Source organism: Phycodurus eques, chromosome 7, assembly GCF_024500275.1.
Source record: "Phycodurus eques isolate BA_2022a chromosome 7, UOR_Pequ_1.1, whole genome shotgun sequence".
Taxonomy (NCBI): domain Eukaryota; kingdom Metazoa; phylum Chordata; class Actinopteri; order Syngnathiformes; family Syngnathidae; genus Phycodurus; species Phycodurus eques.
The window spans coordinates 20,600,241-20,618,397 of NC_084531.1; the positions used below are offsets into that span (position 1 = coordinate 20,600,241).

The 18,157-nt window shown below is 40.0% G+C and overlaps 2 protein-coding genes across 13 annotated transcripts in view; one reads left to right on the forward strand and one right to left on the reverse strand.

Annotated features, from left to right (window-relative positions):
* atm (ATM serine/threonine kinase) overlaps positions 1-7,578 on the reverse strand; it is a 35,653-nt gene extending 28,075 nt beyond the window's left edge. For 9 of the 12 annotated variants that reach the window (XM_061681279.1, XM_061681275.1, XM_061681280.1 and 6 more), the window contains exons 1-8: positions 7,448-7,578; positions 4,318-4,430; positions 4,081-4,199; positions 1,537-1,682; positions 1,285-1,449; positions 1,007-1,172; positions 497-735; positions 54-223 (exon numbers count right to left, since the gene is read on the reverse strand). In XM_061681279.1, the coding sequence (XP_061537263.1) occupies positions 54-223; positions 497-735; positions 1,007-1,172; positions 1,285-1,449; positions 1,537-1,682; positions 4,081-4,199; positions 4,318-4,389 (1,077 nt within the window). In that variant the 5' untranslated portion in view covers positions 4,390-4,430; positions 7,448-7,578. Of the gene's footprint in view, positions 1-53; positions 224-496; positions 736-1,006; positions 1,173-1,253; positions 1,450-1,536; positions 1,683-4,080; positions 4,200-4,317; positions 4,431-5,870; positions 5,969-7,447 lie in introns of those variants that run through there. The other 3 variants (XM_061681278.1, XM_061681276.1, XM_061681287.1) reach the window with 3 other exon arrangements.
* A 308-nt stretch (positions 7,579-7,886) lies between these two features.
* npat (nuclear protein, ataxia-telangiectasia locus) lies at positions 7,887-16,980 on the forward strand. The gene is given in 18 exon segments (XM_061682213.1): positions 7,887-8,071; positions 8,274-8,392; positions 8,478-8,538; positions 8,625-8,697; positions 8,995-9,035; positions 9,977-10,213; positions 10,330-10,402; positions 10,659-10,782; positions 10,878-10,969; positions 11,088-11,169; positions 11,301-11,394; positions 11,497-11,616; positions 11,705-13,048; positions 13,137-13,237; positions 13,358-13,451; positions 14,310-14,424; positions 14,426-15,650; positions 16,305-16,980. Coding segments are annotated over 18 exon segments (4,113 nt in total). The 5' UTR covers positions 7,887-8,034; the 3' UTR covers positions 16,386-16,980.
* The last annotated feature ends 1,177 nt before the right edge of the window (positions 16,981-18,157 follow it).

Below are 18,157 nucleotides of genomic sequence, written 5' to 3' on the forward strand. Positions count from 1 at the left end.
CAAGATGTAAAGCTCAATTGAATTCATCCAATAGCAGACATGATCGTTCTTACCTGGTGACAAATATCAGCTGTGAGCTTGATGATGTTGTCTTTGACCGCGATGCGTCTCGTGCCAGTGACGTACTTTCCTCTGCTACCAATATGACTGATTTCTTTTACTAATGCTTCGTATAGGCTGTATAGCAAACCTCGCCAACTAGCCCAGTCTTCAGCATGAGCACCTAAAAGTAAAACAATTTTGCATTTACATTTCATGTACTGTACTTACACCCCCCAAAAAAAGATACACAAGATTATATTGCACACGATAAAGGAAAGATGACTTTTGTGTTGAATATTTTCTTCCTACACCACAAGAGACAACCGATTTCCAATACGAAATGAAAACGTTCCAAATACCAACAACCGAGGAAACAGTTTAAACCATTTTCTGGTGACAACATGCAGATGTAGAGTACCGCTACAAATCTTCATAAATGACTAAATTTAATAACCTGTTTCCTGGGTCTTTGCTCCTTTAGGATGGTGGATGCAGATCTGCAAGTTAAAGAACTCCACAATCTCCTCTTTGAGAGCAGCACTGGGCCTCATGTCGGCCCAAACATACAATATTGATGGTAGTAGTTCCTCCCCCAGTCGACACACCCTCATCCGACAGTTCATTGCAACAGCTTTCAAGAAGGTGTTAAGTGCTGAGATGACATGCTCTAAAACAGTCAAATGTTTCTCATGCCTGATGATAATAGGAGAAAAGAAAGTGTTATGGACTGTACCATATTTCCTCATAATTGGTCATTGCCAAAACCCACAAACCAATTACAGATCCCCTGTTATTTTTTTTAATTAAATGAAAGAAAAGGAGGTGTGTGTCTATTTGAGGTGCAGCGTTTGTTCAAGTGGAGTATGCACCCAATGATCAATTTCAGGTAATACAGAACAAAACTTTCCAAAAAAAAAAGCGGATACCTATTACAGTAGATTCAGAGGGGTGTGAAGTTATTCACCTTGCATTGAGCAATGCCTTGGAGAAGAAGCTAAAGAGTGTTCTGTTGAATCCATCAGTCTGCACGCAGCAGCCCTGGATCACCGCGTTGATGACACGACTTACAAGAACACGGTTAATGAATTTGGATGAGGAGTTGAACAAGCCGCTGTACACATCCAAAAGACCTGCAACAAACATAAAACATATAGTACATTGATCATTACCATCAATAAATTCCTGCTGACAATTTTCAAAATAAATAAAACCTGTTTAGTTCCCATTCATTTTTCTACTGACTGTGCCATTGCTGTGGGGTGATGTCACACCAGTACTTGCGAACAGACAGGATTTCCTTTAGGAGGAGGGTGCTGTAGTCTTTGCCGTAGGCTGAACAGCTGTATGGATTCTGAAGAACCTCAATGATGTGCTTCAATAGCACACTACACTTTAGCCGAGGCCCACCTGAGTAGCAAAAGAAATGACACTGTAATACCTGACACACAGTGAACAGAAATTTACAGTAACGTCTTGCAAACACAAGGCCTTTACGTTTGTTTGCGTAGCGTACGAAAAATTTAATTAAACTGCTCATTTCAGCCATCTTCTTCTGGCGGATGGCCAGCGTTGTGGCCGTGACGTTGGATTTACTCGATTTCATGGTTTCAGTCTCCCGTTGGAGGTAGCGCTGTAGAAACCTTAGATAGCAGAAATTACAGAACGTGCAGTCAAATACTGGCAGATAACATAATACAACTACCGTAATTTCTCATGCATAATAACAGGGTTCCTACACATTTGAGATTTTAAAATTCCATACTTTTTCCAGACCCTAATTTCAAGACTTTTCGTTAAAAAAAAAATCTAATAATGTGTGCTACCGACCGACATTTAGATAAAGTACCGTTACTTCTTAACAGCAGAAGCGGCGGAAGTTTTTTTTCTAGTCTCGTCAACTCCTTTGATTTAACCAAAGCCTGCCCCGACCACAGAGGCAGAACCTCAGGCCGATGCGTCAGCATATTAGTCCACCGCGGAGTAATATTCACTAATTTAAAATATTACATCTGTGTGTGGATGGTGGATGTGTGGAATGAATCTTGCTGCCTGCGCTGAAGGAGTACCAAACAGTCTATGACACACACACACAGAAAAACTCATCGAATCTGTACGATTCACAGAAATGGCCTATTTTGAGTTCAAAATGGCAAATTTCGCCAAAAGGCGACTGATTTGCCTGTACATGATCAACTGATCATGTACACCGATGAAATTTTCTGAGCCAATTAGAATCGAGTATTCGCCAAGACCATGGTATAATAATACTGTGTGCTCTCAGACAAACATTGTACCTGCGCTTACAAGTGCCCTGTAACACACTCTCGAGTGTAAGACGCACCCCCAAAATCGACCCCCAAAATTAGGAATTCCTTTTTACCTATGGATATTACACACCATGGATTTGCTGGTGTTCATGCTCAAAACATAGAGTATTATCCGTATTTTATTAAGTTTTTCATAGAGCTCTGAGTGGATGCGCTGACGTTTGTGTCGCTTCCTCACCATGCATTTCTACTCGAGTTCTCATATTACCATAGAACAAAGACGATGATTGGCTCAAATCAATGCTCAATGATACAGTAAGTGTAACACTTTAATGGCTGAAATTACTTTGAAATTACTGCACTGTCTTACCGGTTAGGACCTTTTGATTGGGTTTTCTCTATAATCTCACATTAGCTTTGTTTTGTGTCGAACTGTCGAGGTGCTTCCCGGTTCCTTTCTGATGCCAAAAGTTATCTTTGTCTTCTTATAAGCAGCAGAGTAACTTGCCCTTTTCCTCTACATTTTTTAACTTGGGAGATGTGCACCATGAAGTGGCGATACAAGAAATAAATCTGCCGTCTAGTAAAGTAAATAAATCCGATGCCATCGGTCAAACGGACGTGGTAGCAACAGTTTTCAGATATCAATATGGTGGTGCCCGCAAGGCCGTCATGATTCTCGGTGAGCAGCAAAAATGTATCAATATTATATGTACATTTTCAAAAATAGACATTACATATCATATTGGAATGAAAGTACTGTGGTGGGTTAACATAATTAATGGTCTAGTAAACTAAGATGCTTAATCCGATGCCGTCAAACGGACGCGCGAGCAAGATATGATATGATATGATATGAAATAGCGCACTCCTGAAACAGACCAGACCGTTTAAAGATATCAATATGGCGGCGCCCGCAAGGATGTCATGATTCTTGGAGGAGCAGCTGAAATGTACCGTATTATATATACATTTGTAACATTAGACATTACATATCATATTGGAATGAAAGTACACCTTTTTCACAGCCTCTAGATACCGGTATACGTCTCTTCAATGTGACATTTTTTTATTTTCCTTATACCGATGTATAATGCATGTGCCATGTGGTTGGCTGCCAACCAGTTCAAGGTGGACTCTCGCCCAAAGATAGCTGGGATAGGCTCCAGCACGCCCGCAACCCTTGTGAGGATAATGCGGTACAGAAAATGGATGAATGGGTGGATGTATGATACACACTGATTTTTGATGGATTTTTTAGGGAAGAAAATGTATATTACACATGAGAAATTACAGTAGTTTGAGCAAATACTAGCAACAGCTACAATTTATATACATAAATCATGTTCTAAATAACAAAAATACAGCCATAAAACATTAAAGACAGCATTCTTATGTAGCGTGTAGAATTAAAAAGATTAAATTACAAAGTCACTAGGAAAGATTTACTAGGAGCCCCTGCATATTCATGGTTTGGCATTTGCGAAGTCACCTACCAGTATTTGTAAACTTTTTTTTTGGAGGGGGGGGGGGGGAATCTTAAATGTGGTGGTAAATCCACCGACAGTATTTGCTGTTTTCATACTCAGGCTTAACCTATAAAAGTTATTACTTTGGTGCCATCTTGTAGCATCTTGTTGCCAAAGAACTACACCGAAGTGTGTTGAGGACGCTGGCTTCATTTAGACAAAAGTAGTACTTTGCCACCATCTTGGGGTATCAAAATGCAATTATAAACTTTGCTCAAACACAAACTATAGAAGCAGAGTACCTGAAAACACCATCCCATGTGAGATGTTTGGAGTCTTTGGTTTTAGGCCCCGAGGTACGATCAAGTTCTTGCACAATCTCTGGAGCTCGTATGAGCTGTCTGAAGCGTTCAGCTTCTTTCTGAAGGCATAAAGCAGGAACACAAACAATGGATCTCAGGTGGACCTGTACCATAAATACAGCAGTGGGGAATATACTGTACTATGAACATGTTAATATGCTGGTGTGACTACAGTACCTTCCTCTCTGTAACCTTGTCATTTTCCAGTCCCCTGCAGCACACCAAGAGATCAGAAAGAGCCAGACTCATTGTCTCAAGTAAACAATGACACCTTAAACCGATGAGTCTACCTACAAAGAGAGAATGTTTAGATGAGGTTTTAGGCCAAATCATTTGTAGATATACTGTAAATGTTTCCCACACTTTACGGAGCCAATGCACCCATTTTACCCAAAATATCACAGCACACCGCCAAACAAAACTGTCACGAAAAGTATTAATACTGAACTAATGAGGATCTTGTCTCAATTTACAAATTGATCCAAACAAAATTACAGTGTAAAATCTGGGCCTGTTTAATTGAACTCAAAGCTGATATGGGCGTGGCACAGAGGTCAAGTGGACAGTGTTCATATCCCAGCCCGAGCGCATGGTGTCGATGTGTCCCTGAGCAAGACACATTGCCCATGAATGAATGTGGTTGGATGTTTGGTGGTGGTCAGAGGGCCAGTAGGCACAGAATGGCAGCCACGCTTTTGTCAGACTGCCGCAAGGCAGCTGTGGCAAAATAAGGAGCTTACCACTAGTGATGGGTCCGGCAACACCAACGCGTTGGTGCATGTGCCAAGCTCATGGGGAAAAACCCCGTGCCAGTGTGCATATCATAGGGCTGCACGATTATGGCCAAAATATTAATCACAATTATTTTGATCAATATTGTAATCACAATTATACCTCGTTAGGGAAAAAGCTTGATTTTATTGCACTACTTTTCAACAAACAATATGCAGCAATTTCAGTGCAAAATGTATCTTTAGAAAAGGATGAATGATAGATAATTTTAAAAAATAAATGTACCCCAAAAAATCTGACGTTACCAAGGGCTAACTGAATAAATATGCTATTACAAAGTGTCATCATGAATTGCAACTTAACGGAAGAAAATACAGTTCAGGCATAAAACGCAAATAACATTAGGCTGTAAGCACGACTTTTCATTTGAAAATCCCCATCGTCAATACAGTGACTTTTCAAGGATGGCTACGTCTCCGTTGCTCTGCTTGACCATTGGTCACTCGTGCATGGTCACAAACTGAGAAGAACTTGACAGTTGTGATTTCCCTCTTTATTTATTTGTCATGGTAAAATGAAAACATATAGTCTATACACTCTTTTATTATATTATCCCATATATTATATCCCATAGTTTTGTGTGTGATGATATTATTACTTTAATAGTCCTTTGTTCTTGTGTGGCCTAGTGGTTAAATTGTCTCGTAGCTAAATAGTTTCTTAGTACTTTCCGTCATACTGTCTCTGTGACTGTACCAACCTCCCTTTTCTCTCAAAGACAAGATAACTTTGTGAATAGGTATTTTCCCCTCATTCCCCTCCCATTTTTCAGTATAATTAGGCATTGCTTTCGCATATGTGTCTCAGAGACGGCAGAGGCGCAAAGCGACTTGTAACCTCTCTTGAATGTCTCTCTCTTTGCAAAGATGTTATTAAAACTACAAAAGACAAGATTGATTCCTGATTTAATTTCCAAAACAAACTCTATTTACTCCCACCGTTTGTTTCATCGTGGTCAGGCCAGCCGAAAGGTTGAAGTCAAGGCAGCCGCCATAACAATTATTCATAGTGTCTTACTGCGACACGCTGCCTCTCCCTCAACAAGCTGAGAGGGTAAATTCTGAAAATGGCATTGATGTCCAATTTAGTAATATATACAGCTTTTATTTTGAAGTTGGCCCCGGAGCACGATGCTGGGGCTTAATGAAGCCTTAACCATACATTCGCCCCCTAGTGGCTGGATGACTAGATTGCGAGCACTGCTGCAAATGAAGCACTTTTCATATGCAGCATTGCCGGCATTTTAAATATTAAAAAAATCGCAGATGATCTGGCTCATTTAATTGTGGCAGCCAAAATCGCGATCACGATTCAAATTTATTTATTGGGCAGCCCTAGCATATAACTTTAAGAAAGTCAAGTAGCCGATGCAGCCACTGTACTTTCTCTCTCGTACCCGTCACTGCAAGACACCTCGCCAAACTGTGTTTATAAGGAAGCGCATCTGTCTAGGGGATGCATCTCTGCCAAAAGAATCACGGATCATTTGAAGCACAATTCTGCCCTTCAATCCATTTTAATACAGAGCCCAAAAAAAAAAAAAAGTTTCCGCCATGTGGGACCATTTTGGTCTCATATCCCTCCCAATAGTATTAGTAAATAAGGTATGTTTTCATTACCTTGTTTTAACCTGTTCCTCTCAGTTTCCCCTTGATCCATCAGAATTAAAATAATTTTCAAAGTAACTATAGTTTAAATGATTCTTTTTTTTTTTTCTGAAGGCTCAATGTCACATTTGTTCGACTGAACTGTCCTAAGTAAATCGAGGCATGGAAAGGAAGTCACAAATACACTTAGAATAAACACAGGTGTACAGATATTTTACAGTTTCCATGTGATCACTTTTTTAATTAGGCTATTTTGTTTTTAACATCAAGCTTCCATGAAGCATGCAAGTGAACCAGGTAGGGCTGGATTGTATAATGAGCCATTGTGTTTGAAAGGTTTGTGTAGAAAATGTTTAGTTAAGTAGTTGATCAATCAACCCATCACTAAAGTTGCTAATACTAGGGTGTGACTGGAGTGAATGAATAATGTGTGCGGTATCATTAATACCGCTATATAAGTATTGTGCAATATTATTATTATGTGCTCACGGGAAGCCACAACTTAATTCTGTTGAATAAATGGCAACAGGTTGATACACAGATTTATTGTACCTTCTGCCATCTAGTGGAAGAGGTTTTAATTGCTCTGCTTGTCACTGCATGTCGCTCGCATAGATAGAGGAACAAATATATATATGTAACGAATAATACTCTGACAATAAGTGAAATTGGATCCCTGAAGATCTCTCACAAGTCACGACACACTAGTGTGGCAAGGCACCCTGGTTGGGAATCACTGCATGCATTACAGGTAATGCCTTCGTAGGTGTTGGCGCCTTCCTCCATAACTATATGACATAAACAGTGCCAATTAAATATTGGGCCTTGTCTTTAAAACGTGTTGCCTGTACAGCACAAAATCAACTTAAATCGGGCCATAAAATTGCTAACTCATACTCTCAACTCACCTTTCCTCGCTACAGTGACACTTTTCAACGAGCCGTCACATATTATGATGCAGTTGTTATATGAGGTTGTCCAGACGAGCCTGCTCTACTGTTCACAACTTTTCCACCTTGACATGCGTGAAAACCTAACGGGAAATTCCCGCCCCTGGAGCCACTGGGAAGCCAATTCCGGGTCTTGACGACTTCCGGGTAATAACAAGCGTGTTTTCGTTTATTCTAGGAAGCATTAATATATGTTAAGCTTTATACGTGATGAAATAATGGTAAGCCACATGTTTCCAGCGTATATACCATTCGAGCACAGTCAAAAAAATTGAAAGGATTGTTATGCAACTGAGGTCGCTGTTTTAAGATTTCGGAACTACAAATTCGACTTCGAACTATAACTCCCACAACCTCAATTACCAGGACGGTTGGCTTCCGGGTTATAAGTGCTCGAGTTCCCCGCCTTTTGAGAACGGTACCTTCACAACAACAGTACACTTGAAGTGTCAGTTTGACGTTATAAAGCGTCTTTTTCAGTGGACATGTAGCTCAAGTAAAAGTACTGAGGGATATTTATTCTTTGAGCCAACCAGCTGGCAGCCATGTTGCTGCCATCCGACGTCGCTCGTCTTGTTCTGGGTAAGTCTGTTCAGATTGAGCTAACAAGTTGTAGCTGTAGCATTAGCCGACACAATTATAAACAGCGTTGTCAAAAGCGTTCTCGCGCCCGCTGGGCTTTATACAGCTATCAAGACTAAAGTAATGTTGAATTCAGCTAATCCATTTTGTGTTTGGGTGTGGCGTCGTATCCAATTGTTAATATACAGTTTTCCATCACCAGGCTATCTTCAGGAAGAAGGTCTGTTCGCTACAAGCAAAGCATTCGTTCAGGAGAGCCCAAACCTGAAAGAATATGCAGAACACACCATGGGAGACGGAGCCCTCCCTGCCTGTGTTTTTGTAAGTTGCACGGATATAGTTCAGAAAATGATATAAAATTCAATTAGATATAGATCACTCCATGTCTTATTTCTCTTCCACGTAGTCTGTTTTTGGGAAGGGACTAACAACCATCCTAAATGAGTATATCGCTGCCAAAACAAAAGGTGATTTGAGCACGTTTAGTGTTTTTTTATACAGTACTGCATAACCATCTTAAGTGTCAGGTTTAATTTGCTTAATCTTTTTACAGAGACTTGCCATGAAGTGCCTGCTGTAATGACATCGTTGTGGAAAAAGCTGGATTTTACACTCAAACAAATCAAGTAACTCAATTGTTTTTTTTGGTTTTTTTACCAAGGGATATCATCCTGCCTTGTCACTATGCAGTTCTGAGTTCAGATCCTAACTTTATGTGTAGAGGTTGCAAGCATGTTTTTTCTGTACTCGTGATGCACTAGTCCTCCCACCGTCCAAAAACGTGTTAGTTAGGTTCACTGGAGATTCTAAATGGCCCTGCCCAAGACAAGAAAATGCATGGATGGGGGTTTATGTTCTTTGGTAATATTATCTTTCTCAAATTTGTTATTACATTGATATAAACATAGTCTTTATCATCTCAGGTCCTTCCAGAGTACTCCAGCTGTTTCAGCAAGTCAGAGAGGTGAGTAAATAAAAAATAAACTGGCAATGTCTGGAACCTTTCTATATACATTGGAACCTTAAGGTCAAACACAATTTGTTTCAATGCTAGTCCACCTCAGATTTTTTTTTCAATTCTTAAAGACATTTTTCCAAAGGATCCTGTAGAAATGAATGGATGTAATGTGTTCCAGCATCAAACCTTTGCCATCATAAAATTTTTATTATATAACAGAACTACTGTTAATTGCACAAATTATGTTTTAAGTTCTTAACTTTCATACAATGTACAAATAAGTTTACCACTGTGTGAAAAGATTAAGGTGGAACGGTGGCTGACTGGTGCCCCGCCTCTCGCCCGAAGATAGCTGGAATAGGTTTCAGCACGCCCGCGACCGTAGTGAGGATAAGCGGTACAGAAAATGGATGATAACATTGAATAAATTGGAACTACTTACACTGATGCATGATGAAAGAGAAGAAGGGACTTCTGAAAGCAAGCCAGCTTTGTACTTTTTAGTGCTCCTATCATACAAATGTAAAAAAAAAAAAAAAAAGCAAAGAGTACTCACAAGAATAGCTGACTTGTAGTGTTGTTGTAATGTTCCTGTTGTATTAATGATGATTTATTGTTGCTTTACCACTTTTATCACTATCACTGGTCCACTACATCATAAGTTCCATCACCAGTGGTCATTGTAACACGTTCCTCTTTGCATGGTGGCATCACAAAACACATGCTTTTTTTGTAATGTCGGTTTGAGTTAAAGTATGAATTGAGGAGTATTTTTTTTTTCAAAAAATTGCACTTTGGTTTCCAAACGGTAGGGCTTTTATGAGGGAATTTCCTTTAGTTAAGAGTTCTGCGATGAACAAGAAATGACGTGATAGATTATTTAGTAAAATTTTGGCCCCAAACCTAGACTAAACAGTAATTATATAAACAGTCTTTTCACTTTATAGCACGTTCACGTGTTGGACTGGCAAACGTGGCAGGACAACGGGTTTTGACCGTGACTTCAGCGAGCAGTCTCGTATGCTCCTCTGAAACAACCCTCATCGGCAGCCCTGCACTCAGCTCACAGAGTATGCTCGGTCACTCCACTCCCGTGAGCTACAGTGCCCCACAAATCAGAGCACCTCCAGGCAATGCAACACCTCAGCAGTTCCATGATGTCAGCCGATCACTGAATATACAGAGTAAGTATCTCATAGCGTCTGTATATATATTTTATTTTCTGTTAATGTGATAATGTGAATAGTCTGTGATGTGAAAAAATAAAAACAAGTTTCATCATGGTTGTCTATTTCCGAAGATTCCCCTATACAGATAATAGTTTCAGAACAGCGACCAAATCCGGGGCCAATGTCACCAGGGCGACGGAAATGGTAAAGAGAGCTGTTATTCAAATCTGCACATAGACAGATTACCAACACGTTGGCTGGAAAAACAAACAAACACAACTGTTATTATATAGCTGTTTGAGCTGTAATTTATATCGGAATATTATAAAATGCAAAAAGTTTACAGTTTCTTTCTCTGCTATCCACATCTGATGATACTCGTGTTGCTATATTAAAACTGTCATGTTGTATTTTTATTCAGTACTGTTCTGTTAATCATCCTTTTGTCTTCTGCCCTAAGGGACACGCCCAGGAAAAGGAGCGGTGCTGTGGGAGGCTCCAATGGTCCTGGCAAGTCCAGCACGCCTGCCAATAATGTCACTGCTGAAGCACAACCTGTGGAAGAAGTGGATGAGAATTTTCCTGTAAGTATATGTAGATTTTTTTTGTTTAGTTTTAATAAAATAGATATGTATAGTTGTACAACTGGGAATTTCACACCAAATATGTATGTCCACAGCAATTAGTGATACAAAATGCTCGTGACAAAATATTGGGGGACAGATCGTTACAGGAAAAGCTTGCTGAAAACATCAACAAAATTCTTGCAAAGTAAGTGTTGCATTTATTTTGGATTTTATCTGTGGTCTTCTAGGTAATGTTTCCCTTAAATGTGTGACACATTAAAGTACATACAATATGTTCTTCTTGTTTTTGCTTTCAACCTTAGTGAACCAACTCCCCAAACACCAAAGGCCCCATCAAATTCAATAGAAGACGACCAGTCAATTGATGAGATTCTCGGATTACAGGTTACATTCTTAACTGTCCTTAATTTGTATTTATTTTTTTATCACAAACATTCCTTACACAGTACTGTAAAATATGATAATACCTCTCCACAATTAAATATTAACCAGATTATTTGTGTCCTTTGATTCAGGGAGAAATACATATGAGTGATGATGCAATCCATGACATTTTGGAGCAAACAGAATCTGACCCTGCCTTTCATGCCCTGTTTGACCTCTTTGACTGTAGTTATTATTACTTATATTATCTTTATACCGTCTGTAGTTGAAATATTAATAAAAATGACACGGTTCTTTTGATTAATGAATGTGAATTTTCATTTGCAGATAAAACCCGAACTGATGGAGAACCAGGAGATATAGATATGGACAATACAACAAGGCAGAGTGATACTGCCGAACCACCACCATCTACAGTCGGGCAGCTTCAGAGTAACAATGATCCAGGTAGTTGTTTAACTAAATTCAGAGATGAGATTCAAATTCATCCGGTAGAAACTGATATGAACCATTCAGTAATTATGTCATCTAACAGGTACCACACTGCAAGACACATCAGATTTAACAGCAGTCACATTGAAGAACAAAGTTGTACAAGAACGCAAGACCAGAAAATCAAACTCACTGTTGAAGAAGACTGTACTCGGGACAAGTAGCAGATCATCCCAGATGGAAAACAGCTCTGCTAAACTGCTGATTACAGTTGAGGAGCCTCCTGATGAAAATGGAAAGGAAAAAACCTCACTGTTCAATAATAGTGTTGATGCATCACCAGTGGATATTGACAACACAGTGGATACTTCAGCTATTTTAGAGAATACAGTCACTCTCGGGAATCTGGAGTGTGTCACTAAGGACAATTTACCCACCACAATGCCCCTCATTGACTCAGCAGCTGTCCTTTTATCAAGAGACACTGCTACAGCGGAACCAGTCGTTAATGTGGACAATAAAAAGGAAAGTAAACAAGAACAAGGATCTCCAGATCAATCTGCTATATATTTGCTATCCTCGCAGAGTAATCAGTCTTTACCTTTGTCTCCTGCACAAGTTCATTTGAGTGGAAACCCCTCTCTTTCTTCAGTTGCAGCCAGTGCTGGAACAACTCAGCCTCAGATGAATCTCACCTCAACACCTCAGTCTTTCCCTACCTCATTTTCTTCTGCTGATTCCACTGTTGCTATCACCACTGCAACAAATGCAGTAACAGCTTGTTCCCGTCTGTCCTCCTCTAACAGAACATTTCATAAAGGTTTGCTTGATTCATCCACATTTAGTTCTGCAACATCCTCCAACTCTGGCATGATAGGCGCTGCTGAATCTTGTTCTTTGACTAGCAATGATACCAACCCAAGTAAAGCTGTGACGGATTCCAATAACATAGTTTCTTTGAAAATTATCATCAGTGATAACCCAGATGAGAATTCCGCAAGTGACAAAGCTTTGAGTCAGGCAATTTCCAGTATTTCTACAGAAAAGGTACCCACAATCTACCTTTCCTCCCCTGCCAAGTCCCCCAGAGGATCTGGAACACCAAGAGGCACTAACTTGGATGAAACGGCACTGGCAGTTTGTGGGTTACAAAGCTCAGATGCACTAGCTAATTCGCCTAGTAGAACTGGAGCAGTAGTTCCATCTCATCCGTTACCAACAACGACACAAACACAGCAAAGCTACATTATTCAACTACCCTTGGACACTGCTAACCCTCCGCTCCAAGGAGGAACTACCAGCTATTTCCTCATGACAGAACCCCTGACAGCAGAAACTTCAGGAAGACAGGTACAAGTGCCTACTGGTTCCTCAAAAGCACCACTTTTGCCTAAAAACAACCATTATAGTGTTACCACAGCAACACCTGTACAAAGCTTTGTTACTGGTAAGACACGATCCTTATGTTTTGTAATTTTTATCAGCTTTAAGCTTGCTGACATTACTACAAAAACAACAATTTTATTTCTTCACAGGGTCAACACTCATCTTACCATCACCCATTAAGCCCATGATGTTTCCTGTGTCTGTTATGGGACAGAATGCAACCGGAAATGTCCAGATGGTGGCTAATCAGGTAAAATAAACAACTATTTTTAAAGTTATGTCAATGTCATACTTTCCAACTTCTATTTGTTCTGCTCATGAGAGCTTTGTGAATAATCATAGAGTACTGATTAGGTGTATTGCTTTACAGTTTGTTGGAATACCAAACCCGGTGCCAATGCAGCAGACTTTAACAGTCGATCCCAAACTTGCCACAGTTGCAGTCAAACAGTCCACAACTGGTGGTAAGTTGCTGCTGTGCTCTGTGCCAACCAGATACATGATTTTGGGTTATGGATGTACAGTACTTTAATTTCAGAATTATTATGGACCTGCTTAGATTTCAACATTGTGTCTAATGCCACTTTTACATTGCATTGTACCGAGTCAGCGCAGCTCTCGTCGAGGCTTTTCCATTAGCTAAATATTCCTATTACCTGCAGTGTTTTAGTTCACCCTTTAGTATCGGATGGCATGCTTAGAAACTCGGGTGGTAGCTCATTGTCATATTATAACTAGACTTTACCGATCTGATCGGCCTGGCCGGTATCAGGCAATATTTAGCATTTTATCCTGATCGACTTTAATGTCATAATACGCCGGTCATTGATTGACTCCGCAAAAGACATTTACTCTGCGTCGCCATCGTGCACAGTATATTTGAATCCAAAAGCGAGTTTATTTTTAGCCTTGTCGTGTGTCTTTTGGCGTAGTACTGTAAATATCTGGCCAATAAAGTTTTTTTTTTTTAAGTCGGCGGTGTGGGACAGACAACACGGCTGAGACAGACAACACGTAATGCCCAGATCAGACTAAAAGACAAATTTGCTCGGATCGGTTATCGTTTTCTTTTAAACTTGCTGACCGGTGAACGGCCCCAAAAATCCTGATTGTCTAAAGCCTAATTATAACATTCAAGAATACACTGTGACTAGAAATAGTCGTACCCTGTTGCAGTGCATTTGCTCTCAACTCGCTCTTATTTTCCCTCTGGACTATTTTGACCGCCCCAATACGAGGTGACTAGAGTTAAGCCAAGGTGGTACTGTAAAAGTGAAAAATAAATGTGTTCATTTCTCTGACTTAATTTCTTTGATTTTTAGGAATTATTCACAATGAGGTGACACAGGACATGCAGAAAGCAATTCAGCAGCATGAACCAAAGGATTCCAGTTCCAACCATAAGAGAATGTTACGTTTTGAGTCATCTACCAAAGTTCAACCAACCTTCTAAACCAGCAGCATCTGTCACCTCTTCAGCTGCGAATACATCAACTTCACAAAGTGTCACACAAACTAAGAAAGGTCGTTCACACACGGCCCCCTTTGCAAGGCCTGCTACAAGGCCTGCTATCCTAAGTGGCAATAAGCCTAAACGGAAGGTCGAGACTGTGAAGTGTTCAGCAGATCCCAAAGCTGGTGGGACTTTGGTTAAGTCTGCTTCTCCTCATCAACAACAAAACCAAGTAAAAAAGAACTCTGGCAAACAAGATAATAACATCTGCAGTCAAAAACTTCAAACTGCAATTGGGAGCAGGATCCATGTGTCTCAGTCTGAGTCTGTAGAAAGCTCAGAACCAGGAACTAAATTTGAATCTACAGCGGGGGGAAACATTCACAATAAGGATGTGATAAGTAATGGAGCCAAAGCGAAGGATTGTGGTAGCTCAAAGTCGGTGTCGTCCGACTCTGTGCTAAAAGCAGTTAGCATTAAAGATAAAGGTGAGAGCAGTAGGAAAGAGCCGTTTGAAGAAGAGACAGAGAAGAACATGCATACTCAGCGCAAACCAAATGTGGTAGCTGACAAAGAAAACAAAGTGATGTGTTGCTCACAAGAGCAGCAGCAGTCCTCTCACACACCTTTCTCCTCAGCACCAGCAGACTTAGCCCTTCCAGATGTCACACACACACCAAGTTCCCAATCCAAAACTGCCAAAATTCCCTCAAAGACCAACTCTTTGGGCATACAGGGAACTGAGATGCTGCAGAACATTCAGGGGCTCAAGTCTCCTCCCAGACCTGCTAAGAGATTAGGACTAAACAGCCCAGACCTTACTGGTCCTCGAACCCCAGGGACTGGTGGTAACCAGGAATACTCTATGAATAGTCCAAGGACTCCTCTGCAACAGAAGAGGAGTAAAGATGCGGAAGGAACACCTAAGAATCTTCTTCCCCACAACACCCCAGATGTACCCACCTGCAGCCCCGTCAGTGAAGCTGGGAGCGAAAACAGCATCAATATGGCCGCTCACACGCTAATGATCCTGTCGCGTGCTGCCATTGCCAGGACCGGCACTCCACTCAAGGACAGTTTACGTCAGGAAGCGGGCGAAAAGTCTCCTATAAGCTTGAAGAATTCAAAGAAGCGCAAGCAGGCCCCATCCACTGCCAGCCCTCCTCCTAAGAAGTCTTTGAAACAATCCCCCACTAAAAAGAAAAAACGGGTAGGACCAGATATTTGCACTTCTGTTGTTACTATTATTTTTTTTCATGGCTGTACAGATCACATTAATTGGTGATGCTTGTACAGCATTTTGCACTGGCCTCTTAAATTGCTGGTCTTTCCGTTACAAATTGAAAGTTAAGTCGTGCCTTTTCAAGCTTGGTCGATGACAGAAAAATCTAGGTTGCTAAGTCACCAAAACAGGTGGTGCAAGACCATATCAGAGGATTTTTAATGTTATTGGCAAGATGCTGACTTAATTAAAACAGTATTTGGGTCAGGAATTATGGCTTCACCAAAAAAAAAAACAGCACAAAAAAATACAGACAAGAACTAAAAGGCCATGATCAAGGGATACACTTTTTTCGTATGTTTGTGGACATGGTTTTGATTTTGTTGCCAGCGGTCAGACAAATTTAACCATACCACGTGGTGACACTACTACTGTTTTGGTAGTTACTATGGTCTTGTGATTTAATTTTGGCATATTAAAGTAACTTTTGACTGACAGGCAAACGTTGCATATTCAGTTTTTGTTTTTTTTTAATAGCAGTTTGATGAAACAGTGGAACTTATCAAGAAAAAGGGTTTGTTTGTGTGTTTGTTTTTTGCATTTTCCTCATCTAATTCTAAGTCTTTGTTTTGATTTCTACAGCAAAGCAAAACAATTATAAATTGCTTTCCCCAAGACATGGATGTGGATAAGTTCCTTTCTTCACTTCACTACGATGAATGAAAGTGGACTAACCAACAGGAAAGGGCTGCTACTTGAATTAAGTCCAGAAGTAGAACAAGGCATCTGCTGAACCAGTGCCCATTGTTCCTTTTCATAAGCCTTCAGCCTTAGACCTTGTAAACTGAAATAAATGTTTGGCCTGTTTAGACTTAATTTGACTAATGTTGGTGGCTGTTGCAGAAGTTGAGCCAACACGGCACTTTTTTTTTTCCATCCTCACACTTGTTTCTGGTTATAATGCTGTTTCACAGCAATAGTTGGATTTGTTTGAATTTGTACTTAAAAAGTGCATTTTCTCAAGGGTGGTTGGTCAATATTTGACTCTGGTTAGAGTAAACCACCTAACAGTTAAACATGTTGGCTTGTAAAAAAAAATTTTGTAACATGCGTCTTCCAATAAATGTGTGATATGTTTGAATATAACTTTTGATTTGGTTATGTTAAGAAATGTAATCTAAATAAGAAATGTGAATTGAAAATATTTTAAGAAGAAACATGAATGTGACACTTGGGAGCAAAAGTACAGTATTTCTTAAGCCTGGAACACTAAATGATTGTATTTTTGTGGCGCAATAAAATGGCATTGCTTCCTGAATATATTATTTCTTATGTGTAGAAGGAATGTCAAGTACGGCCTGAAGAAAGATGATAGAACTTTAATCTGTTATGGGCCTGTTGAATGGCAGTTGACATTAGCAGGAGATGAAACAATGGAACATCTCAGATGAAAGATCAATGGGGACATTTAAGCATCAATATCGACTCAAGTCAGGGAGTATGTGGAGTGCTTGGGCGTGAGTTGTAGTATGTCTGTGCATTCTGTTACCGCTCGTGGTAATAAATTGAAATGCATCAGCGACTGTGTCATCCTTGACCACATCCAAGGATACAGTATTACAATATATTAACCTTTTTCAGCTAATTTTCTATTTGTCATTTTTTATGTAAAGTGCTTGAAAACATTCTTCATTTCAAAATACGCGTACACTGCTGTCGGTTCTGTTGGCAAATTTGGCAAACAGCGATTGGATCGTAACACAGAGCTAAAGGAACTACTACTTAATATCATTTCACATTAAAAGAAAGGTATTTAATAAACCTAGGGGACTTTACTCTTAAACAAGTAGAGCAATTGGCAAATTTCTCAGCTGTTAATATATACTCCCGAAACAAGTCTGTTTTATATATTAAAAAACCCAAAACAAAAAATTATTTACTCGTGTTTCTGTTCACAAACGACAATTTCATCTTTATTTTGGCGTCGCACGTTTGTTTCCGGGTGAAGAAGGCAGGAACTAGGTACGGCTGTCATTTCATCGGCACAAATACGACTCGGTTATCTCGTTAAATATCGTATTTTTGGCAAAATTACATCTACTTGGAATATAGGAGAGTTTTTCATGTCATGAATAAGAGGTTCGTATTGAACTTTGAAGTGCACATTCGATTGTACAGATCATACGACGTCCCTCTCTGAGCGGCTTGGCTAACCGGTTAGCATGTGTGAGTGAAGAAATGTGCTGTAATCATGTCCCATAATGAAGACTGGCCTTGCTTCACGAGCAAGGTTATTTGTGGCAAGTGTTGACGCAGAAACTGTTTCGTTTTTTTCCAGTTCAGTGTCTTGCGTTTTTAAACACCACATAAGCTGTCAAATACAAGGAAAAGAGTCGTAGTAGTAGACGGATACTGTTAGGTTTCTTCAAACAACAACAACTTGTGGTTTCTTCTGTCTTGCCCACACTTTGTTGGTAAGGTAGACGTTGACTGAC